At 37.9% G+C, this 23,311-nt stretch overlaps 4 protein-coding genes and 1 pseudogene across 4 annotated transcripts in view; 1 reads left to right on the top strand and 4 right to left on the bottom strand.

The window, feature by feature from the left end:
- Positions 1-23,311, bottom strand: part of LOC145482408 (uncharacterized) — a gene marked incomplete at its 5' end in the record, with an annotated part of 215,205 nt that overhangs the window by 51,366 nt on the left and 140,528 nt on the right. The gene's annotated exons all lie outside the window — the stretch shown is intronic.
- LOC145482394 (52 kDa repressor of the inhibitor of the protein kinase-like) lies at positions 584-4,922 on the bottom strand. Its single transcript, XM_081461025.1, has 4 exons — positions 2,330-4,922; positions 2,029-2,181; positions 1,432-1,663; positions 584-1,206 (listed from the first exon to the last, which is right to left on the bottom strand). Exons 1-4 carry the CDS (start codon positions 3,134-3,136, stop codon positions 779-781), a joined length of 1,620 nt encoding a protein of 539 aa, XP_081317151.1. The 5' UTR covers positions 3,137-4,922; the 3' UTR covers positions 584-778.
- LOC145481663 (uncharacterized) lies at positions 5,722-8,577 on the top strand. The gene has a single exon (XM_081460188.1). The coding sequence runs from the start codon at positions 6,555-6,557 to the stop codon at positions 6,924-6,926; it is 372 nt and encodes a 123-aa protein (XP_081316314.1). The 5' UTR covers positions 5,722-6,554; the 3' UTR covers positions 6,927-8,577.
- LOC145481662 (uncharacterized) lies at positions 5,728-6,333 on the bottom strand (annotated as a pseudogene).
- Positions 23,039-23,311, bottom strand: part of LOC145482642 (uncharacterized) — a 3,356-nt gene continuing 3,083 nt past the window's right edge. The window contains exon 2 of the mRNA XM_081461253.1: positions 23,039-23,311. This exon is cut by the window's right edge and continues 1,272 nt beyond it. The gene's annotated coding sequence lies outside the window, so the exon portion shown is untranslated.

Here is a 23,311-nt window from a genome sequence, read left to right on the forward strand (position 1 = left end):
AGTTGTGTAATAGGAACTAGTCATAGAAAAATGAAACGTGGACAGTATATCGTCTTTGGGTAGGACAACATTCACTGAAAATTTGAAAAGATTTGGTTGAATTCTTATGAGCAGTAGAGCTTTATACTTTTTACCATTTTTGGGGTTATTTTTGGTCATTTTTGTTGAAAAACAAGGGGGGTGGTCAACTACCCCCCCGGTTTTGACCAAATTTTCTTAAACTTAGACTGAAGTACTTTCGAGCGAACCCCTTCAAACTGACCAAGTTTCATGGAAATCGGCGAGATAGCTTGTGCCGCCCCTGCCTGGTCCTCTCGTGGATGCACTCTTAAATCTTACTATTGTGTTTTTTGATGTTTATTTGGAAAAGCAAACTACAGAGTCACTGTCAACCTTAACTTAAATGTAATTTGTTTACCATATGAAACAGCAGAAATAAATTTAACTACCTGCTTATACTAACCTTAACTTTAACATGATTTGTTTTTCATATAAAACTGAGGGAATTAATATAATCTAAACAGGGGTGTAGCGTGGGATTTTGATGATGTACGCACGAGTATAAATTTTTTTCTAAGGGGTCTGGGGGCATGCTCCCCCAGAAAATTTTGAAATTTAGGGTCTTGGAAATGTCATTTCCTGGTTTTTCTGTGGGGCATTTTCAATAAATAATGTAGCAAAAATGCAGTAGAAAGTTGTTTATTTTAACCATTTCTCTAGTGTTTTCTGTAAGCTACAGTGTTACGAAAAGAAAAAAAAATACATAGACGGAGACAGGTCATAAGCAAAGGGCGAGGCGTCGACCCTTAAGACAGGCAAACTCCGTTACGAAACTGTCAATATCCACATTCTTGTGTTTATGTATATGAAGTATTGCTAGGGAGCTCAATCGTTCGTCCGTCATCGTACCTCGCAGAGGAGATTTTAGTCTCTTCATACTACTGAAGCTGCATTCGGCAGTGCATGTTGACACAGGGTATGTTAACAATGTTACGAGAGCAACATATACACTGGGATAAAATTGGGAGTTTGCATGGTCAAGAGTCTCAACCAAAGTCTGCGGCGTCACATTTGGATCCATGCTACTCCATTTGTGCTTCCATCTTGTGACTTCGGTTTTAAACTCATCCTCAGAGATTCCCATGTCACTGCCGTAATAGCTGAATATATCAGCAATGGCTCTTTCTGTTAGAGCGATGAGCTTCCCTGTAATTATATTTAGAATTGAATAAGACTAAATTACTCTATGCTAACACTATACGAGCAGTAGGTGATCTTTTTAAGGTTAGTAGGATAACTATTTGTAGTGATCCGTTGCGTGGTTTCGTTTTTGCCTTCTGGCCACTAATTTAGTATTCAAATTGTCAACGTTTTTTGCTTTATTGTCATGTGTTTGTATAGGGTAATAAATAGATAACTAGATTTCCTTACCAGGAATAAGAAGCTGCACTTGGAAGCCAGGAAGGGGTTTCACCAACTGCTCATCAAGCTCGTTGACAAGGTGATCTAAGAAGGGAAGATACAGACTCCTCTTCCAATATGCAGATGGTGTGCCAGCTTCGACGTTGCGATGTTCCTGCCTTCCTGTCGTCCTGGGAACACATGGTTGGATTTCTAGACTTCTGCAATGGATGTCGCCTTTTCCACCAAGGCATCCCAAACGCTGTCATCGCTTCTCTCTGCTCACAAGACTGATACACAGACTCTGACCTCCTCTGATGCCTGGAGTAATTCGAATTCAGGGCTCTAGTAAAGAAAACCTGGAATGTTTAAAAGGCAGGCAAAACATTGGAAATTCTAATTGGTGACCTAACTCAAATCATTAACCCCGACTCATTAACAATAAGGAAGCTGTAGGGACAAGTTGTTGGGATCATAGACAGGGATGACCAATATACGAGATCACAGCTGGTCATGTGCTAAGAAACTGCTCAGAGCTTCAGGTGGCCCAAAGCACTTTTCAAGCGGCACAATTTTGGAGAAGCCAGTGCCAATGTTGTACAAAAAGTATTGCGACGTTACACTGACCTGAAGATGCAGTGATAATCGGTGAGTATATTTAAATATGTGCTGAAGAACAACTGATGTTATTATAAAATCCCATTTAAGAATAGATGTGCATAATCCCCTGGCCTTGCTGTCGCCGCCTTCACTCAATTGCTGAAGGGTATCAACGATAACCTGAAAGATATTAGATGAGATTAATTGCATTACATAGCCAATGATGTTTATTAAACGATAGTCAGAGCTTACTACCTAATGTCTTCTACTATGGTTCTATTTTTCAGTACAGGACCTGTACATTGTAAGTTAAGTCAGTACAAATTCAAGGATCTACCTGAAATGAGGTGACAAACACATCCAAACAGTCGGCACGAGATGCCCAACGTGTTTCACAGAGTACCTTTAGCTTCGATCTTCTGCCCATCTCTTCCCGTACAGCAGCGTTGTTCCCTAACTGTTCTTCGAACACGAGAAGGCGCTTGGCAGAGAACTTGAACGCCAGAGAAACCACCTGCATTGTATCCATTATGTTTCGAACAATTGGAAGCTTAGAGGCATGAACAATGCAAAGATTTAACACATGGGCATGACAGTGGATGTAAACGGCCTTTGGGTTGACTCTGCGGACCCTTGCTTGAACCCCATTAATGTGCCCGCTCATGACACTGGCGCCATCGTAACCCTGTGCTCTCATTTTGTCAGCGGGCACACCAATTTTGTTTAAGGCATCCAAGAACTGAGTTGCTAAAGCATCTGCAGTTGTGCCATTTTCCGCATGGACAAAAGTGAGGAAATCTTCCCGGACATAGCGCTTGCCATCTTCCTTTTTGTCAACAAAGCGAGCACACAATGAAATTTGTTCTTTTACTCCAACATCTGTGGACTCGTCAGCGATAAATGCGTAGCATTGTGCTTTTCTACAGTCAGCAACTATTGCATTCAAGATCTGTGAAGCTGCTATGTCCAAAATGTCATTCTGAATTTCGGGGCTTGTGTATTTTGCTGTTGGCCTTGCCTGCTCGATATGATTTCGGAGGATGGAGTTTTGCTTCGCATTAAGAGAAAGGATGGCATGGAAGTTGCTCTCCTCAGGAACATGACCTCTGATGGGAATGTTCTGCTTACCCATCATTATCAGAACTTCGGCGATAGACTTTAATGCAAATCTATTTCACTCAATTTCCTCAACCCATTGCTGGTGCAGTTGCTGTGAAATGTTTGGCCTTCCATCACGTTGCACTGTTAAATAGGCCTGACCTCTGGCAACAGCTGAGTGGTGATCAGTATTTGCATTGTGCCTGTTAATAACTTTGCTTATGTTTGACCAGTCGTTGGAGCGAAAGCAGTTAGACTGAGTGCCAAATAAAGCACAATAGCAGCAATACACTGTATCTGTTGAAGGGCGATATCGAAGCCATGGGGTCTTAGTTATCCAGGTTGGGCTGAATTTTCAGTTTTTGACGCTTATTCTCCTGAAAGATACAAGACAACGAGTTCTTCACCAATAATTAAAAAAACGACACAAAAAAAAAAACTGTAAGGGAGTGAGTCTGAGAGTAGTCTTGCCAAAACATTTTAACATTTTCATGTATTGTTAAATAAAGATTTTTATTATCACAAGCTCATCCATGGATGGTGCTGGAAACGATATCAATTATTATCTATCGTGCAACAGGAAGTGAATACCTTGACGGGAATGCGTACTTGTGAAGATCACTACTTTCCCATTTGCCCTCCAATAAGGACATCTTTTCACTATCAGACAACGTGGATGCTGCTTTCCCTTCAACGTAAACATCGGGATATTCTGGGCCGCTTGTCACCAACCTGCCTGTGGCACTGGCTTCAGAAGAGTCGCTTTGTCTTGCAGTAGTTGTTTGGGTAAAAATGTTGCTCGGAGGGTCTGCTTCTAACGAACGTAAACAAAAGAAGTAATCGATCACGAGTTGAGCTACTGACTGTGTACTCGTTCTTTTTGGATCTATTTCGTATTGTCCACAGCTTTAAAATTTGCAACCCCGCTCTACCCTCTACCGCTAACAAAAAAAAATGTTGAAAATTCAAATCCCGGTAACTTGTCACTCAATGCATCCACAATTAGTGAAACATAATTAAAAACAGATGTCGTCCCTATCAAAATATTCTCGAAAATATTGAACAGAAAATTATCTTGAACAGTTATTTTATTGAACTGAAATAGATAATATAAGCCTACGTACCTTGAGCTTCTTCTGCACGTTGCTCAGTTGTCTTGTTAATTACGTTTAAGTAATCGTGTATCGATTTTCGAGCCATATGTGTGTACTCTGTGTCACGAAACACACGAAAACACCACAGAAGCTAGTAATCACGCTCCTCAAGTCGCAGAGATATTCATTGTATTCTCTAACAGTTTCTTCGGACAATCACTCACTAGGGCTTCACTGTTTGACCTCGCTAGAGGTATATATTATTCCTAATCTCCATTGACGGCAAATACGTTTTGTTCTGAAGCCACACGTCATGGCATAGTAACCTCTCCTTCAAGAATACCTGCAGGGCTGGGGAAACTGGTGAGGCTGGATGACCTTGAGGGAGGGGTACATGAGGCGTTTTTTTTTCTATTTTTACTTACCAGTCCACTCGAATGCATCTTGTCATCAGCACTGAATGATTAATGCTTGGATAAAGGGAAATCTAATAAAAAACGCCAGTATAATTTGACAAAATGAAATATGAAATTATCAGCCAGCAACTTTAATGAGAAAAAACGTTTTTAAGCAATTCCAAAAAAAAATTTCTCAGATGTCAGCTGTACGCACGGGCGTACGTGCGTATATGGACGCTACGCCCCTGCTAAATGAAGTTTGTTGTTTATTTAGAAATACAAGCTACACTGTAAACTACCAGCTTATGACAACCTTAACTTTAACGTAATTTGTTTTTCATATAAAACTAATCTAAACCAAATGTAGTTTGTTGTTTATTGAGAAATACTAACTAAACTATGCTTATGTGAACCTTAACTTTAACGTAACTGGACCTCCCTTGTGCAAAATCAAGGTAAAAATTTTGAAATAAAATGTGTGAAGAAGGTTAAGGGTAAGTAAACGTTCTCTCTTCCTAGATATCCAACTTGAACTAGGATCCTTAAGCCAAAGCTAGCTTGTATTGACAGGCTTTATGCTTCCTAAACTTTGGTCCTGATGGAGTATCATTCATTTTGCTGCATATCGGCTTTTCATATGCTTAGCTTAATGATTGCAACCCGAAGTTACAAAATTTAGCTGGCAAATGACCTGGAAAGCTAAAGAGCACTTTGTAAAACTTTGGCGAGAAAGGTCCACATTAAATTTCTAGATCTGTAAGCAAGATTCTGTGCTATCTGTTTCGTAATCGGTTATGGCAATAATGATTTGAAGGTACACCTGTGTACTTGTGTAAAAACCAAGTGCATTAAGTACTTTGATGTGCACTTTTTTGCTTCTGATTTATTTTTAAGTTCTATCAACCTTTTAATTTTTTTCCCTGTGGTCATTTCCATTTGGTGTGATTTTGCTTCTATATACTTTCTGAGTGGTGGCAAATAGTCGTCCCACCTGAAGCGAAACCAAACAAATCGAAAACATATAAACAGTGTACGAGTTTTCTTGCAGGTATTAGTGGTTTCGTGTGATAATCGTCTGATTGAAGATCAAATAAAGACATACAAATGTATGTTGTTTGGCAAGTTGCACTATTGGTTCATTTACAATGATTTAACCTTCTCTCGTATTTCAGACGATTAATTAATTGCTTTATGGTGAACTCGCGTAAATCTTTGCCCTCCTCACCTTTGCTAAGCAAGTCCTTGACCACAGTTTGTGAAATGATGCCTGATGTCACCATGCTGCTGCATACTTTAAGAAGGTATTTCCTGTGATCATCAGTAAAGATATTCCTAGTCAAATAGCTTGAGTTTGATGGAGGCACCATCGATACACTGCTCTCTTCACTTGAAAAGTAGTGGGACATTTTGTCAGATAAAGTGTCACTTTCTTTGGGCAATTTAGCTTAGGGTTGGCCGTCATCCATATCTGAATGTTGTTAGCTGGTGCTGTTGCCAGAGTGCCACTCACTGCGAACCTTATCATACACCTTTCTCGGCTCCAGATGACAGAGTGTAGGATGGCCTTGAATCTTGTCTGTGACAACTGTCAGGTTTAGTGATTTTGTTTCAATTTCTTTAGAAAAGACATCCTTTAAGGTGCGTCTTCTAGCGGTGGCAAGGTTCGGGTTACAAGTGAAAGGGTAAGTAAACATTTTTGGCATGAATTTTTTTACCTGATTTAAAAATTTTTTCTTACTCATTCTGTGGAAAGGCAATGAATTATAGACTAATTTAATGCAATAAAAGAGGTACCTTACGGTGCTTGTTTAAGAAAAACAAGCATTTATTTTGCTGTCAAGCTTGGCATGCGTGGGCTGGCAGACAGCGGCCACGTTTTCTTTTGAAGGAAGGTGTCTTCCCTCAAAACTCTTCAGAATCAGTCGAAAAAGCCCAGCAACAGCATGAAAGTGGTGTAAAAGATATGCCCCCTAACAGGACAGGTGGTGAAAACAAGCGAGGGGAAAGAGGTTACACTGACGACGAAATTGCAGATCCTAAACGTGTCAACATGGCGTCCGCAGACTTTCAGCCTGTAGATGCAGTGGAGCGGGAAGACGACCAACCTGACCTCCCAGATATCTGTGCAATACTGAAAGATCTTCTAAAATCAAAGGACAAACTTTCTAATGAAGTTGTGGAGCTAGAAACCTTGTTCAACCAACAGGAATCTGAGCTAAGAAATGGCAAAGAATCACTAAATGCAGCACTCAAGGGCAATGACGAACTCAAATTGGAATTGAAAACGACTAAACAACAGGTGAAAGAGCAGGAAGAAGAAATCGATGAGCTTTAGGAAAATATGGACACGCTCAAACAGTATACAAGAAAAAATTCCCTTGAGATTGAGAGCATTCCTGAGAATGTTTGCAATGACAAAGATGCAGTTTTGAAAGTCGCAGAAGCCCTGAACATCAACGTTAAGCAAGAAAATATCGACATCTGTCATAGGATCAAAAGAAAAAAGACAAAGCCTATCATAGCAAGATTTATTAGCCACAAAGTTAAGAGGGCACTCTAGAAGCAACAAGTTCAACTAAGGAATGTCAGTTTCTCACAACTCTTCCTGAGCACATATGCAGCAGCAAGGGCCTCATCAAACCGCATATTTATTAACTAGAATTTGACAACACACCGGCGAAACCTGGTGCAGATTGCCAACGGAAGGAAGGAAGATAGATTACTTAAAGGAGTGTGGACTGTAGACAGAAAAATCTTTGTCAAGACTTCACCTGAGGGTGGGCTGATCCGAATTAATACAGAGGATGATTTAAATAATCTTTAGGTCAATATAGATTGCTGGTAGGTTGCCACCAGTACTGGAAATATGTAGTAGATGAGGGAAGTCTCAAGGTGGTCTAAGAAAGCATAGCAAGAAGCTTAATCTCTTTAATTTTTCTTTAGTTTATTTAGTGGAACTAGCGTTTGTTGTTATTTTTATTTTTTGTGTCTGTTTTTCCAAACTACACAATTACATTCCAATGCAAAGTAACTTAATGTGCAGTCATCTCACTCAACGTAAGGGGAATACGCGATCAAGCAAAGAGAAGGAGCATCTTTTCATATTTAAAAGATGAAAAGGCAAGCATTTACTTTCTTCAGGAAACTTTCTCTGAACTAAAAGACGAAACAATTTGGCAAAACGAATGGGGAGGCAAAATGTATTTCTCCCATGGGTCTCAATTCAGCAAAGGCACTTGCATATTAACAGACCCTTCAATAAGCTATAATGTACAATACTCCTTTAGTAACAATTTAGGAAGAACTGTTCTCATTACAGTCAATATAAATGGGCAGAAAGTTTCATTCTGCAATATCTATGCACCAAATAATTCATTGGAGCAATTAGAATTTATCCAAGAACTCAACAATTGCATCATTGATAAATCTGAATTGACCAACCTCATTGTTGGAGGTGATTGGAACTGCACATTAACAAAAAAAGATAAAAAAAAGGTGGAGCACCGTGGAAACCAACACAATTCAGGCATTTTTTTTTTAATAAAGAACATTTTTTATTGTTATTACAACACAAAAATCTTACAATACTTACAATAGAAACATTAACTACAACACAAGTATTTACACCTTACGCTAATTACAGTACATTTACTTACACACATGCAATTATTAATCGTCACTCTTTTTACAATCACTAAATTAAACAAATTAATTCTGATATCTAAACTTAATCTCACTACAGTATCACTTTTAAGATATTAACATATTTTTTACATTTTTTAGCAATTACAAACGAGACAAATTAAAGAAATAACAGTTGCAAGGAAAATTTCGGACGTTTTGATATTTAAGAGGAGAGGCATTGTTTTCTTACTCAGGAGGAAATTTTTCTAGCCTGTATCTATACCTGATTTTGTTAGTGAAGTCTGGAAGGAGTAACGCATCCTCATTTAATTTTCTAGTGTATATATAACGATGCATGAACAAGAGAGTATAATTAAACCGCTTTGTCAACAGTAGATTTTTTGTTGTGAGTACCAAATAAAAGTTCTACAGTAGTTGGATTGAAGTGAGTATTGTTGACATCATTAAACCAATTCAAACAGCTTTTAATGAAGTTTCCGGTGAATTGACATTCAAGAAAGGTGTGGTCAATAGAGTCTTTCTCCACAGTAGAGACAATCACTGTTAGTTTTGATCCCAAATCTAAGGAGTTCTTTCTTTGTTACAATAATTCTATGAATAAATTTGAAATGGAATTCTTTTAATCTGTTTTCCTTACAAATTATTCAAATTGATTTGAAAATATTATTCCAGTCTTCCTCTTTTAAAGTTACTGTGGAATCCCATCTTTTTGGACCAGTTTGTTTAGCAGTGTATGTCTTGTTAATAAGAAGCCAATAAAAGTCTTTTGATTTTGCGTTCAAGAGGTTAATTACTAGCCCATTTCCTAAAAGAAAGGACCATGGATCATCGAAATTGGTCAACACTGACGACTCCAAAGTTCGTGACTTCAGAAAAAGATATTTTGGGATAGCGTCAATAACCTGGTAAAACTTGAGAAAGTTGGTTCTAGTTAATCGATATTTCACTTGAAAGTCACTAAAAGATAGGAAACGGCCATTATCATCTAAGAGATCCTGGATTTCGCATATGCCTTTAAAGAACCACTCCTTGTTAAAGAAAGGTTTGCCACCAATTAGGATTTCTTTATTGTTGAAAAGAACGGTATCATGGGGGCTATCCTCGGAAGAGAGATTTATAAGCTCGCTAAAGGCTTTTAACGCATCTTTGTAAAAGTTTGGAAGATCATCTAAAAACCTGACACAATAATTGCAATTAAGGAGAGATCTTAGACCTCCCCAACTTCTAAAACAGTGATCCGGTACTGTCCTCCAGTTATGGAGCCTGCCCTTTAGAAGCCTTGGGATCCAAGCCAAATGTAATGATTTTATCATTGTTTCAACATCCAACATACGCAATCCACCTTTGTTGGGTCTTGGTAAAGACCTGCACGTTTGATTCTGTCTGGTTTGTTTCTCCACAAAAATTTAAATAGCCGTCCCTTTACATTATTGATGACATCCTTTGGAACGTCAACATTCGAAGAGGAATAGACAAGAGGCGAGATCCCTAGAGATTTTATTATCAGTACCTTTCCAAATAAGGCCAAGTCTCTGGATCTCCATATGTCAAGATTCATTTGGAGTTTTTGTATTTTAAGATTGAAGTTGTAATGCTCATTGCCTTTTATGTCATATGATAAATATATACCTAAAATCCTCACTGGACAATGCACCCATTTGAGATTTAACGGGTTGTTTAGGTTGTTGGCCCACCTTCCAAGCCACATAGCTTTAGTTTTATCAATATTAAGTTTTAAACCAGAGATCTTGCCAAATTCTCCTAAAAGTAACAAAGCATTCTCCACTGATGGCAGGTCTGCGCAAAAGAGATTTGTATCATCTGCGAACTGACTCACTTTGATTTCATTATTGCAGAGAGTAATTCCTTTTACATTCTCACTTTGCCTGATTTTACTCAACATTAATTCTGCTGTAAGTATAAAAAGAAAAGGAGATAGGGGGCAACCTTGTCTTAACCCAGATGTGGGTTTAATCCAGTTAGTAGAAAATCCATTGTTAAGAATTGTGCTCTCTACATCTGGGAAAAAACATTCACCCATCTTCTTAAATTTGGTCCAAAATTAAAAATCTCTGATGCGTAATGTATGAGTGGCCATTCCAAAGTGTCGAAAGCTTTGCGGAAGTCGAGTGATAATAAAATGCCGGTAGTTTGATCTTTTTTTGTTTGTTCCATTAGATCACTGATAAGTCTAATATTCTCCCCAATATATGTACCTTTTATAAATCCAGTTTGATCGGAGTGTATCAGACTTGGAAGTACGGGTTCCATTCTTTTGGCTATGGCTTTCAAAGCTATTTTGTAATCTACATTTAGCAACATAATTGGCCTCCAGTTTTTGAGATTCAATAACGATTCTTCCTGTTTTGGTATTAGAGTTATTGCACCTCTATGTTGTGAGATCGATAATTGACCCTTATCATGAGCAGTATTCAGACAATCAACGAGATCCCTACCTCTGATGTCAAAAAAATTTCTATAGAATTCTGCTGTGAAACCATCCTCACCCGGTGACGTTCCATCCTTAAAGGTTTGGAGTATCTCTTTACATTCATCGTAAGTCAATTCGCCTTCAAGTTGGTCGCGTTCATCATCCGTTAATTTTGGAATTTCTAAATTGTGAGTAAATTGATCAAATTCAAGTTGAGTTGCTAAACTCTTGGATGTGTAAAGCTCCTTATAATAAGACTCTATTGCTGACAGGATCTGTTTTTCATCGACAATAACCTGACTGTCTTCCAATTCAAGTTCCATAATTATCTTCTTGTTGTAATTTCTCTTCTCTAGATTAAAGAAGTAAGTTGTTGGGCGCTCTCCAACCAGCGACACTTAGATCTGAACATTGCTGCTTTCCCTTTGCATTCAAACAGCTCTTGTAGCTCCTTTTTGAGATCATCATACAGTTTTAATTCACGGTCAATGTTCTGAAGATCACTACTATCACAGATTATAGCATCAAGGGTGTCTAACTGCTGCTTGACTTCAAGCTCTCGCGTGTTTATGATCTTCAATTTTGCCTTGGCGAAAGCGATAGTTATTGATCTAATTTCCATTTTAAAGAGCTCCCAAAAAATCTGTTTGTCATGGACGTCCGAGTACTTTTGATGTAATTGAGGATAGCTGTCGTGAATATTTTTGATATAATCTTCATCCTGAAACAATATGTTATTAAATTTCCAGAAGCCGGGGCCTCTGGGTGTGTCCTTTGGCCAATTTAAAGATAGAAAGATCATTTTGTGATCTGGAGCGATTGATGTCTGAATGTCAACCTTTTTAACGAATTTTTTCAAATCTTTAGATAATAAAAAATAGTCTATCCTTGATTTTAAATTCAAAGCCTTCGATGTATATGAATATTTGTTGGCGTTAGGGTGCCGTTCTCTCTGAATATCAATGAGATCAAAGATATCCATTGTTATTAAAATCGCATTTCTAAAGTTCGTTGGCCTCCAAATTAAACCACCTTTTTTGTCCTTCTTCGTTAGTGTACAATTCCAATCTCCACCTACAATCAGCGTTGTGAACTCTGCTTTGTCTATCAAGCAGTTGTTAAGTTCTTGAATGAATTGCAGTTGATCATTTGGATTATTGGGAGCGTAAATATTACAAAGTGACAGTTTAATAGTGTTGAAGCTCACCGTAATTAGCGCTATTCTACCCGCGTTGTCTGAAAAAGAATACTCTAAGTTTTCTTTCATTGATGGATCAATTAGAATGCATACCCCTTTGCTATGGCGACTGCTGTGAGATAAGATCATTCTCCCTCCCCATTCCTTTTTCCATACAGGTTCATCTTCGACCACAGAAAACGTTTCTTGAAGAAAATATAACAATGCTTTCTGATCCTTGAGGAAAGAAAATATGCTCCTCCTCTTACTTTGGTCCCTTATGCCTCGCATGTTAAGTGAAATCAAATTACAAGTTTTCTCATTAAAATCAAGATTATTCATGGAGTGTGCAGCTATAGAAACTGCTGAGTAAGTAGTGCCAGAAAATGCAAGTTTGAGTGCAAGTACTGAAATTCAATTACGGAGAAAAAAAAAAGTAAAAAATCAAACTGACAAGCAAAACAAAACGCACACAACTAATTTCGAGTTTTGGGCACTTACCTCTTTCGCTCCTAAAGACCTACTCCCTTTCCTCTCTTACGTATCGAAGGAAGGAAAAAAAACATGATTATACATCCAAGCTTGTAAACATAACGAGTCGATGAGTAAACAAAGACCTGAGTAAATCAGTCAGGTAAAAAAAAATCAGAAGTTCCTAGTTTGCACTTTTAAAGTTAGAGATTGTCCAGGTCATCCTCTGTGACAATTCTGATTGGCGCTCCATCCGGCGAGGTTTTTACAAACACTTTTCCGTCTCTTGTCCAGAGACTGCAAATGGTGTCGTCTTCCCGCATACTGCTTGCTTTACCAACAAGGCTACGTCAATATGCCGTCAGATTCTCGTTGATGAAGATGCGAGCTTGACCGGCTGAGGTGGCGTTGCTGAAGCTAGGAAAGACGCTTGCTATGTTGATGTTCTTTAATTTTGTTCTTTCTTTGTACAGCTCCGTTTTGATCTTGTGGCTGCTGAACTTGACAATGATGAACGTTTTTCCTTTGCGTTTGAGTTTATGTGAAATATCGATATCGTTAGGTATCATCTCAACATTCAGCGCCTTTGCTATCTCAAAGACTGCTTCGGTCGACGAATAAACATTTTCTGGTAAACCATGAATCTTGAGCGAGCTTTTCCTGCTGTACTGCTCTAATTCGTCCTGCTCCACCCACAGTCTCGCTGTCTCCTCCTCTTGTTCTTTTAGTTTTTTCCTAGCGTGGTCCAGTTCACACTTGAGAGACGTATTTTCATTTGTCACCTTCTCCAGCGACTTCTTCAACTTGTCAAGGTCTCGCCCTTGTGACTGAAAGGATGCTTTTATCTGGGACAGTTCCTCTTTAAGGTTGATATTCTCCTTCAGGATTACCGCAACTGATTCCTGTAGATCTGTTAAAATGTCTCTTAATTGCAGTAGTGTCGGTTCTTCTTGAGAAGCGACAGTTGTTTCGTTGTCCGCCATGTTGTCTTCGACTTGGTCTTCTGAAGTCAGTCCTGTATTTGGCTTTTTGGCGACCTTTGGTGATTCTTCTGTGGAGCCCCGATCTCCTTGTTTGTTTTTCTTGCCTTTACTTTGGCTCGACATCAACACAGACTTTGAAACGGTGCTGAGGAAAGGGAAAATTTATCCCGCTCAAAAAACACATCTGCCTTCGTAGATACCACGCATGCTCTCACAATTCAGGCATTTACTTCTGATGACAATGGAAAGTTTTGATTTAATAGATATACAAAGAGCTCGCTACCCAAATTTGAACACTTATTCCTATGTGTCTAAAGCCTTAAATGTTAAGTCTAGATTGGATTTTATTTTAATCGCAAAGAATCTTTCAAAACACGTCAAAAGCACCGGAATTAAGGCCTCAATAACTCCGGATCACAAAACAGTTCATCTTTGTTTATCATGGCCAAACAACTCGCCAAGGGGACCAGAATTTTGGAAGTTCAATGACACCATATTGAAGGACGAAAATTACACAGGTGAAATCTGTGAATTAATTCCTCGAATACGTGAGAAATACGAGTCTTTGAAGGACAAAAGATTAGCATGGGAATTAACTAAAATGGAAATTTGCAACCACACCGTGTCTTTAGCGAAAAGAAAAGCTAGAGATGCTTTTAAGTGGGAATCTGAAATTTCTAAACAACTGGAAGAGCTTGATTATAAAATATGTAACAGTGATAATTTATCAAACATAGATGATATTTTAAATGAATACGAGAGCCTTAAAATAGAAATGCAAACGATATATGAAGAAAAAGGATACGTGGCTATCTTTCAATCTAAATGGCGATGGGTAGAGAAAGGAGAGCGACTGACCAAATACTTTTTCAATTTAGAAAAACGAAACTACAACAGGAAAACAATTTCTGAACTCCAAACAGACGATAACGAAATAATAAAGGACAAAGATAAAATTTTAGAAACAATAGAGAAATTTTACGAAGATTTATACAGCTCCAAAACAACAGTGTCCCATGTGGATTATGATTAATTTATTGGGAATATTGATAACGAAGAAAAGAACGAACTGGAAGGGCTTTTCACTTTGGAAGAATGTAAGAAGGTGTTAGAAACATTCAAAGACAATAAATCTCCAGGCGAAGATGGATTTATCGCTGAGTTCTATAAACACTTCTTCGATCTAGTAGAAACTGATCTCATAAACAGTCTAAACCAAGCCTTTGAAAATGGAGAACTCTCCATTTCACAGCAAAGAGGCATTATTACTCTGATACCCAAGGAAGATTCCGATTTATTAGACCTACAGAATTGGAGCCCTATAACTTTACTCAACATAGATTATAAGATTGCAGCTAAAACTTTGGCTAAAAGAATAGAGACTGTACTTCCAAAATTAGTGCACTCTGATCAAACTGGGTTTATGAAAGGTCGTTATATTAGAGAGAATATACGATTGATAAACGATGTAATGGAGTACACCATGGCGGAGAAAAAAAGGGGGAATTTTGGTGTCATTGGATTTTAAAAAAGCTTTTGACACTTTGGAATGGCAGTTCGTAGAGAAGATATTAGAGTTTTTCAATTTTGGTGAGAATGTCAAGAAGTGGGTTAGAATCTTTTATGCTAATATTGAAAGTGCAGTAATGAATAATGGTTTTGCCACCAATTAATTAATTTATTTGGAAACGAGGTTAAAATAAGTCAATTTGCAGATGACACTAACTTATTCTGCACAGATGGTTCTTCTGTAGAACACATTCTTAACACGATTAGTAGATTTGGTGCCATCTCTGGTTTAAAATTAAACAAAAAAAAGACTAAGGCAATATGGTTAGGAAAGTGGTCAAGGAACAAAACCAAGCCATTACAATTAGAATGGGTAAACCAACCTGTTAAAATCTTAGGGGTATACTTTTCCTATGATGAAAACAAGAACAAGCACTTTGATTTCGATTTAAAAATTCAGAAATTGCAGACAAAATTGGATTTATGGAAAGCAAGAAATTTGACCCTGTTTGGAAAAGTTTTTATCATTAAATCACTCGGGCTAACCCAAATAGTCTATACAGCATCTAATGTCAATGTCCCAAATGAAATCAGATATGCCATCAAAAATAGGTTATTCGGTTTCCTTTGGAACAACAAAAAAGACAAAATTAAGAGAGAAAGTATTTATCAAGACTATGATAAAGGCAGAATTCGTATGACTGATGTCAATATAATGATAAAGGCATTAAGACTTGCCTGGATCCTAAGACTTTTTAAACCCAACAGCCATAATTGGAAATCAATACCAGACTATTTTTTTAAAAAAACTTGGAGGATTAAATTTTCTGCTCAGATGTAACTATGACACAAAATATTTAGATCCTAAATTGCCAGCTTTCTACAAGGACATTCTATCCTTTTTTCTGAAATTGAATCTCAGTACAAGTATGAACAGGGGCAGGAAACAATCCTTTTTAACAATAAAGCTATTTTAATAGGAGGGAAACCCTTCTTTCTTAGGGAATTGTTTTCCAAAGGAATTATTTATATTAAAGTATTACTCAATGAAAATGGACAACCTCTTTCCTTTCAAGCGTTTCAAAGCAAATATGACTTAAGAACTCATTTCCTAAATTTTTATCAAGTATTTAATGCTATTCTGAAAGCATTAGTAACTAAGGCATGTAATCAAGACAAACCTCTTAAAGAAAATTATTTAGGAAATAGTAATACTAAGATTAGAGTAATACTATGAATTTAGAATTTAGAGTAATACTATGAATTTAGAATTTAGAGTAATACTATGAATTTAAATTCCAGCAAATGGCAACATATCTCCAATTTGGCAAAACAGATTTGCAGAGATAATAAATTAAAAGAATTCCATTACAAATTCTTACATAGAATTATAGTCACCAAGAAAGAATTATGCTGCTTTGGTTTCAAACAAGATAGTGATTGTTTATATTGTGGAAATGAAGACTCTATCAACCATACCTTTATTAACTGCCAATTTTCAAAAGCTTTCCTGCGAAGTTATTCATTGGTTCAATAACATTAATTATACTAATCAACACCTGTCTGTTAAAGAAACTTTATTTGGCCTTTTTCCCACCTCTTCAATTGCAAACAAAACTCTGTTAGGAAAACTCAATTATACCATGTTGTATATGCACTATTACATATACACCAGGAAACTCCACAATAGATCAATTACTCTCTCTGATTTTGTCAATAAATTAAACACAAATATAACGTTGAAAATATAGATTAAAATTCGTGTAATAGTTAAATATCATAAAGAAGATGCTCCTTCAAGGGCACAGTTCTAGTTTAATCAGTTAGTTTTATTTATTTAGTGTTTTAAGGGTAGATATCTCTTTTCCCTTGCGTAGGTGGTATACGTAGTGATATTGGAACATTTAAATAGAACTGAATTTCAATGTTATGTTTTTTGGTTTTGTAAGTAGTTTGTATGTGTACTTGACAGACACACCATGTTGTAAATAACGTTTGTATTTTGAAATAAAGCATATGCCGTAAAAAAAAAGCTTGGCTCAAGGGAAGTCTTTTACGTTGTGTACGTGCACGCACTCATTTGCGCATGCAAAACTTTAAACGATAGCCACTAACTTTGAATCATGGTTGATATTCCTAGGAATAACTTAATTAGACCCAGGCGCTCACGGTTCGTCACCTAAGGTTCTTTTTATTACCAGTTCTCATCTGATATCTTTGCTTTTTGTTCGTTTGCTCTTGTGTCGCTTTGTTCAATTGATTTGTTACCTCGTCTTGGGTCCATTCGCTATGCTCAAGCTGTCGGGAAACGTAAAACAAGAGTTCCAGTGCTTCACTCCGGGTTTGTTTGTGACCTGCCTTCTCTAGCACGACTGCCAAACAGTGCTGTTAGCAGCACATCACCTGATTGTCCTTCACCTTCAAACAGTGTCGCAACAACGCCACATGTTGAGATTCCTGTACTGAATTCCTTGCTTGGCAATAGGGAGCTTAAGGTCCGACAACAGCGTGCGTCTATAACAGCAGACTCGGTCGAGGGGAATTGGCGAGAGGTCACCATTGCAGTGGCGGGAAAATAGTTTTCAGATACACGTGCGACAGCGGGTTATTGAAGAGGCTTTTCTATTTCCTTGTTAACGAGGTTTAGAAAGTGCAACGGCTACTTTTAGAAAAGTTTGTGAATTGTTGCTGGTAAGTTACGATGATGGAGATATTTCAGAAGATGAATTTTTACTGTTGTATGATTGTTGTATGATGCCAATAGCTCAAAGAAACCCAATTTTCCCTGCCAAAATTATGAACATTTTGACCTGGAAGAACTCGACGAAAGTGAGTGTTTGGCAGAGTTTCGTTTTCAAAAAAGGGACATACTTATTCTTACAGAGGCATTGAGGTTGCCTGACTCTTATACATGTGAACAAAGGACTGTATGCGATGGAATTGAAGGCCTTTGTCTTCTCTTAAGAAGATTAGCATACCCTTGTAGGTACAGTGACCTAATCCATTGGTTTGGACGACCAGTTTGAGAAATCTGCATGATTACCAATCATGTAATGGAAACTGTCTACAGCCTACACCATCACTGTTTGACCACATGGAACCACACTTTAATGAGCCTGCCTTTGCTTCAGACATATGCTGATGCTATATGAAGGAAAGGCAGTGCTTTGCCAAATTGCTTTGGTTTCATAGATGGTACAGTAAGACCCATTTGCAGACCACAAGAAAACCATAGAATCATATACAATGGACACAAAAGAGTTCACGGTTTGAAATATCAATCTGTTTCATTGCCCTGTGGTATGATAGCCAACATATATGGATCAGTAGGTAATGAACATTTTCTTTGAGTCAAGTTGTAAGACCTTATAACCCTCTCTCTCACTGTAAAGCTAATCATAGGGACAAATGGGCGAAAGAAGTTTTTTAGACTAAAAGATATAAAGGAGTACATGTATATATAAAAGAGATATTTTTTTGGAAATTATAAAAAATCAATATGTTCATTTTCTTCCAGAGGGCCACAAACATGATGCTGAAATGCTAGCTGACTCTGGCCTTTTGTGAGACCTTGAACAGCGTGCCTTTCCACCGACTGGTAACCCCATGGCCTTATATGGTGATCCGGTTTAGCCCTTAAAAGTTCACCTTGTTGTACCATATCGTGGGGCAGGTATCACTCCGCAGATGGAAGATTTTAACAACTCAATGAGTAGTGTCCGCACTTCAGTAGAGTGGCTTTTTGGATATATTAATTATTTTAAGTTTGTTGATTTTAAGAAAACTCAAAAGATATCATTGAATGTAGTGGGAAAGATGTATATTGTATGTGCAGTTTTAAGGAATGCCATGACTTGTTTGTATGGCAATTACACTTCAGATTCCTTTGACATTGATCCATGTACCCTTCAAGATGATTTTGCATAACAATTTAAATAAATTGTACCCAAAATTGAATTGAATAATTAACTGATGTCAAGATAAGCAAGGAATGAAAAAGTTGTAACAGTCTGTATCTGCTGCCTGTCAATAAACTGAATTGGTATTTATTCTTGTTTTTATACACTGTGTAACAACCATAACTCTTTTATATCTCTGTATAACAACAACAATTTAGAATGAGGGTTCAAGATCAAAAGGATACAAGGTTATAAATCCTGAAGGGGTGGGGGTACTCCTATATGAAACAGACAGGGATGCTTGTCATCTTGCTTAGGGGTGTAGATTTTGAATGCTTGGCCTTGCTTAGGATATTTCAGCAAAACCCAATGTTTAAGAGCATGTCCACCAGAGGACCAGGCAGAGGTGATACATGCCATCTCACCGATTTCAGTGAAACTTGGCCAGATTGAAGGGCATACCCAATAACTCAAAAAGCCAAAACGGTTTCAAAATTGCAATTTTCCGGGGGGAGTTACACCACCCCCCTACTTTTTTCACATAAATTTCTTTAAGTACTACAGTAAATGAGGGTAAAAGTAGGGGGCTCTTAAACCTGAGCAATTCATCCAATTCAATTGTGGCTATACATGAGTGTAGATTAGTCCTACATGAGTTATGTACGGGAGTTTCATGTAATTTGATTGATTACCTGTCAATCAATGTAAGCTAATAACTACCCATGTAAAATGGCATAGCAAAGTATGGTGATTTTGAGACCAAATATCTCCTGTGGCCAAGTCCCTCCCAAAGAGATATCTATACCACGGTTCAGTTCCACCTTTGGTCTGTACGAATTATCAAAAAAATTTTTGGGACCTGCCATTTTTTGTCCGCAGATCGACCTCAAACCCTGCACATCTTGCACAAGATTTTAGTTTAATGACTGACATCGTAAAAGTTCCTGCATAAACCGCACCCGTAGATTAGCCATAACCCCAAGATGGAAGCTCAAATATTGAAAAGCAACGTAAAGACAATAAAGTTCGAAGTTCCAGTGAAGTTCTAATTGGTATAAAAACAAAGACAACCAAGTGCGGTTTCAGAACACTGATACAGCGGCTGTTGCGAGCCTTCAAATGCATTTAAAAGTCTTTAGATAACAAATTTTCACTTGTTATACCTTCTCGTCTTCCTAATTCACTCTTCCTAAACTTGAGACTTTCTCTTGATAACATTATCGCTTCGCCGGAACACTCCATGACATTAAACTTCGTACACCATATCGAAACGATACGAATTAGTGCTTAGTAGCCAAGCTTTGAAATGTGGAGAGGAGTCTGGGCATCACAACACACAAGAAGACACCTCTTTACTTTCGAGGGATACTACGTACCATCAAGATCTTTGATCGACTACAGCAGGAGAAAAACTTCACACAGACGAGTAGTTGGATAATCCAATGGATAAATGTTGCTGTAAAAGTGATAGCAGTCGCAGCTAAACTAGAAGAACTAATAATGATAATTATTTACAATGCTAATAATTTTATCAAAAAGGATCAACAGTGCATTATAATTCTCAAATACTAAATATTTTAACGCTAATTGGGCATATACTCATCTCTTCTGCATTTAATGAGCTGTGTAACCAAAGGCATGTCTTCCTCATCTGCCTCTTCAAAACTTTCCTTTCAAAAATCGACTCGAAAATCTCTTGGAACCGTATCTACGTATAAAATACTCTTGTGTTACCATAACAAACTAATAGATAACTGAGTACACATGTGTAATACCTCACTTGATGGTTCTTCCGGTGGTAACAAGAATCGCACGTGCGCTTGTGGATCAACAATGGTGCTGTCAGCCTTCTCCATGGGTAGGTCTGCTGAACTTTGTTCCTCTCTCTGCTCCTGGGGCGGTGAAGCATTTGCTACGAATTTCATGGTAGCTTGATGTTTCCCACGACAAATTCTAGAAATACCTGTGTTCATGGAATATGACATCATTTATTTGTAAGGCCAGATTTTCTCCGCTTTCTCGAACACCGACTGGTAATCGAGCTTATAATTCTTGAAAACAAATCAAGGTAGGAATTCGTACTTTAGCTGGATTCGAAGATAAAGAGACAAAGCAGTTTACCTGCTCCAACGGGGACAACAACATTCCATTTATTCTTGATTTCCTTTGACATTCGCAGGTTAACACTCCTCTCCCTCTTACCCTTACGATTTCCATGGAGTGGATGCTGACATTTTATCGAGGCCTTGAACTTGACGCCTAACTGATCCCGGTGTTTTGGACAAATTGTGAAGTCACGGCCGCCTTCATCAAACAACCCCACGCGTGCAAGAATTAGTTCTTTCTCAGAAGAGACGCTTGTTTGGGATACGGAGATTTGTCGAAGATGAGCACTTATATCTCTAGCAAGAGCTCAGAGGAAGAAGCTCGTTTCCTTGGGATGAAATATCGCAGTGAGAGTCACAGTGCGAGGCAAAGGAACAGGAAAAATTAGACATTGTTTTCACAACGTAAAGGTCACGAAGAAAATGACTTTGTTGTGCCAAGGTCCCACTTACAATCGCAGACAAAGTTGTTTACTTTTCAGTGTAGACGTAATTATTTGGCGCACGAAACATCACAGTTCATGTTTCGCTGAAGTTTTTAAACAATAAGTTCAAGAACAATTTCACAAAAATATATTTAATAATAGTCGTTAAGAAATGCTGTTAAAAAGAAAAAGGAAAGGTACTTTGAAATAAACAAGGCGAGGAAGTGTTTTATTTAAGCTGAAAATGGACAGTAACTATGAATGTCCGTAATTTTCTGTCTCGGCTTATTGGAGTAATGGTTTTCTGAATTTTTTCAGGGAATGTCGGGTTAATTTCTTTTTTCCAAGTTCAGGGTCATCAAATTGTTTTTGAACTTACTATTCAAAAACCTCGGTGAAACATGAACTGGGATATTTCGTGACGCCACATAATTATCTTTGCGCCAAAAAGTAAACAAAGCAAGAAACCTCGGCGCATCAGTGAAAATGTTTACAGTAGGAATAGTAATTTATTTCCCCCTTTCAATCAATTTTTTTTGCCCGTCAGAAACGCAAATGTTTTGGGGAAATGCTACTATTTTTTTTCGTTTTATGCCGTGATGTTCTCAAGTCTCTCAGTGAACGTGCAAACGATATAACGCACGTGAAAATTATCGCTCGGCTCATACACGTTGTGTATCCGTAATAACACTGTGCGGTATTGAAAAATAATTTTTTCCTTGGGTAAGTCGGCCTTAATGTATATTTTTCTTTAATTATTATTTCCAGTGGATTTTAGAGGGGGTCGGTAAGGGGGGTAAGTAGGGGGTCAGTGTTTTGTCGTAGCCCCTCTATTACGGGTTGTGATGCCCAGACTCCTCTCCACATTTCAAAGCTTGGCTACTAAACACTAATTCGTATCGTTTCGATATGGTGTACGAAGTTTAATGTCATGGAGTGTTCCGGCGAAGCGATAATGTTATCAAGAGAAAGTCTCAAGTTTAGGAAGAGTGAATTAGGAAGACGAGAAGGTATAACAAGTGAAAATTTGTTATCTAAAGACTTTTAAATGCATTTGAAGGCTCGCAACAGCCGCTGTATCAGTGTTCTGAAACCGCACTTGGTTGTCTTTGTTTTTATACCAATTAGAACTTCACTGGAACTTCGAACTTTATTGTCTTTACGTTGCTTTTCAATATTTGAGCTTCCATCTTGGGGTTATGGCTAATCTACGGGTGCGGTTTATGCAGGAACTTTTACGATGTCAGTCATTAAACTAAAATCTTGTGCAAGATGTGCAGGGTTTGAGGTCGATCTGCGGACAAAAAATGGCAGGTCCCAAAAATTTTTTTGATAATTCGTACAGACCAAAGGTGGAACTGAACCGTGGTATAGATATCTCTTTGGGAGGGACTTGGCCACAGGAGATATTTGGTCTCAAAATCACCATACTTTGCTATGCCATTTTACATGGGTAGTTATTAGCTTACATTGATTGACAGGTAATCAATCAAATTACATGAAACTCCCGTACATAACTCATGTAGGACTAATCTACACTCATGTATAGCCACAATTGAATTGGATGAATTGCTCAGGTTTAAGAGCCCCCTACTTTTACCCTCATTTACTGTAGTACTTAAAGAAATTTATGTGAAAAAAGTAGGGGGGTGGTGTAACTCCCCCCGGAAAATTGCAATTTTGAAACCGTTTTGGCTTTTTGAGTTATTGGGTATGCCCTTCAATCTGGCCAAGTTTCACTGAAATCGGTGAGATGGCATGTATCACCTCTGCCTGGTCCTCTGGTGGACATGCTCTTAAGTTGTTAGGGTCTCGTTTAGGGTTAATTGCAGAAAGAGAAAAAAGCATATTTTTAGTAATTTTGGTATCTTTAAAGGGTCATAAGAAGCCTGAGCCTTGCTTAAACTAATCTTCTTTAGGGGTTTATTTCAAAATTTCCAACAATCAGCGCTGTCTGTTTCACAAAGGAGTCCCCCAGGGGTATAAGCATACCAGGGTAGAGCAGGGGAGAGGGACATCCCAAAAAAAATACAAAGAAATTTTGAAATTGCCCTGACAACCCCCACCCCACCCCT

This window comes from Orbicella franksi, chromosome 3 (genome assembly GCF_964199315.1).
Source record: "Orbicella franksi chromosome 3, jaOrbFran1.1, whole genome shotgun sequence".
In the NCBI taxonomy this organism is placed as follows: Eukaryota; Metazoa; Cnidaria; class Anthozoa; order Scleractinia; family Merulinidae; genus Orbicella; species Orbicella franksi.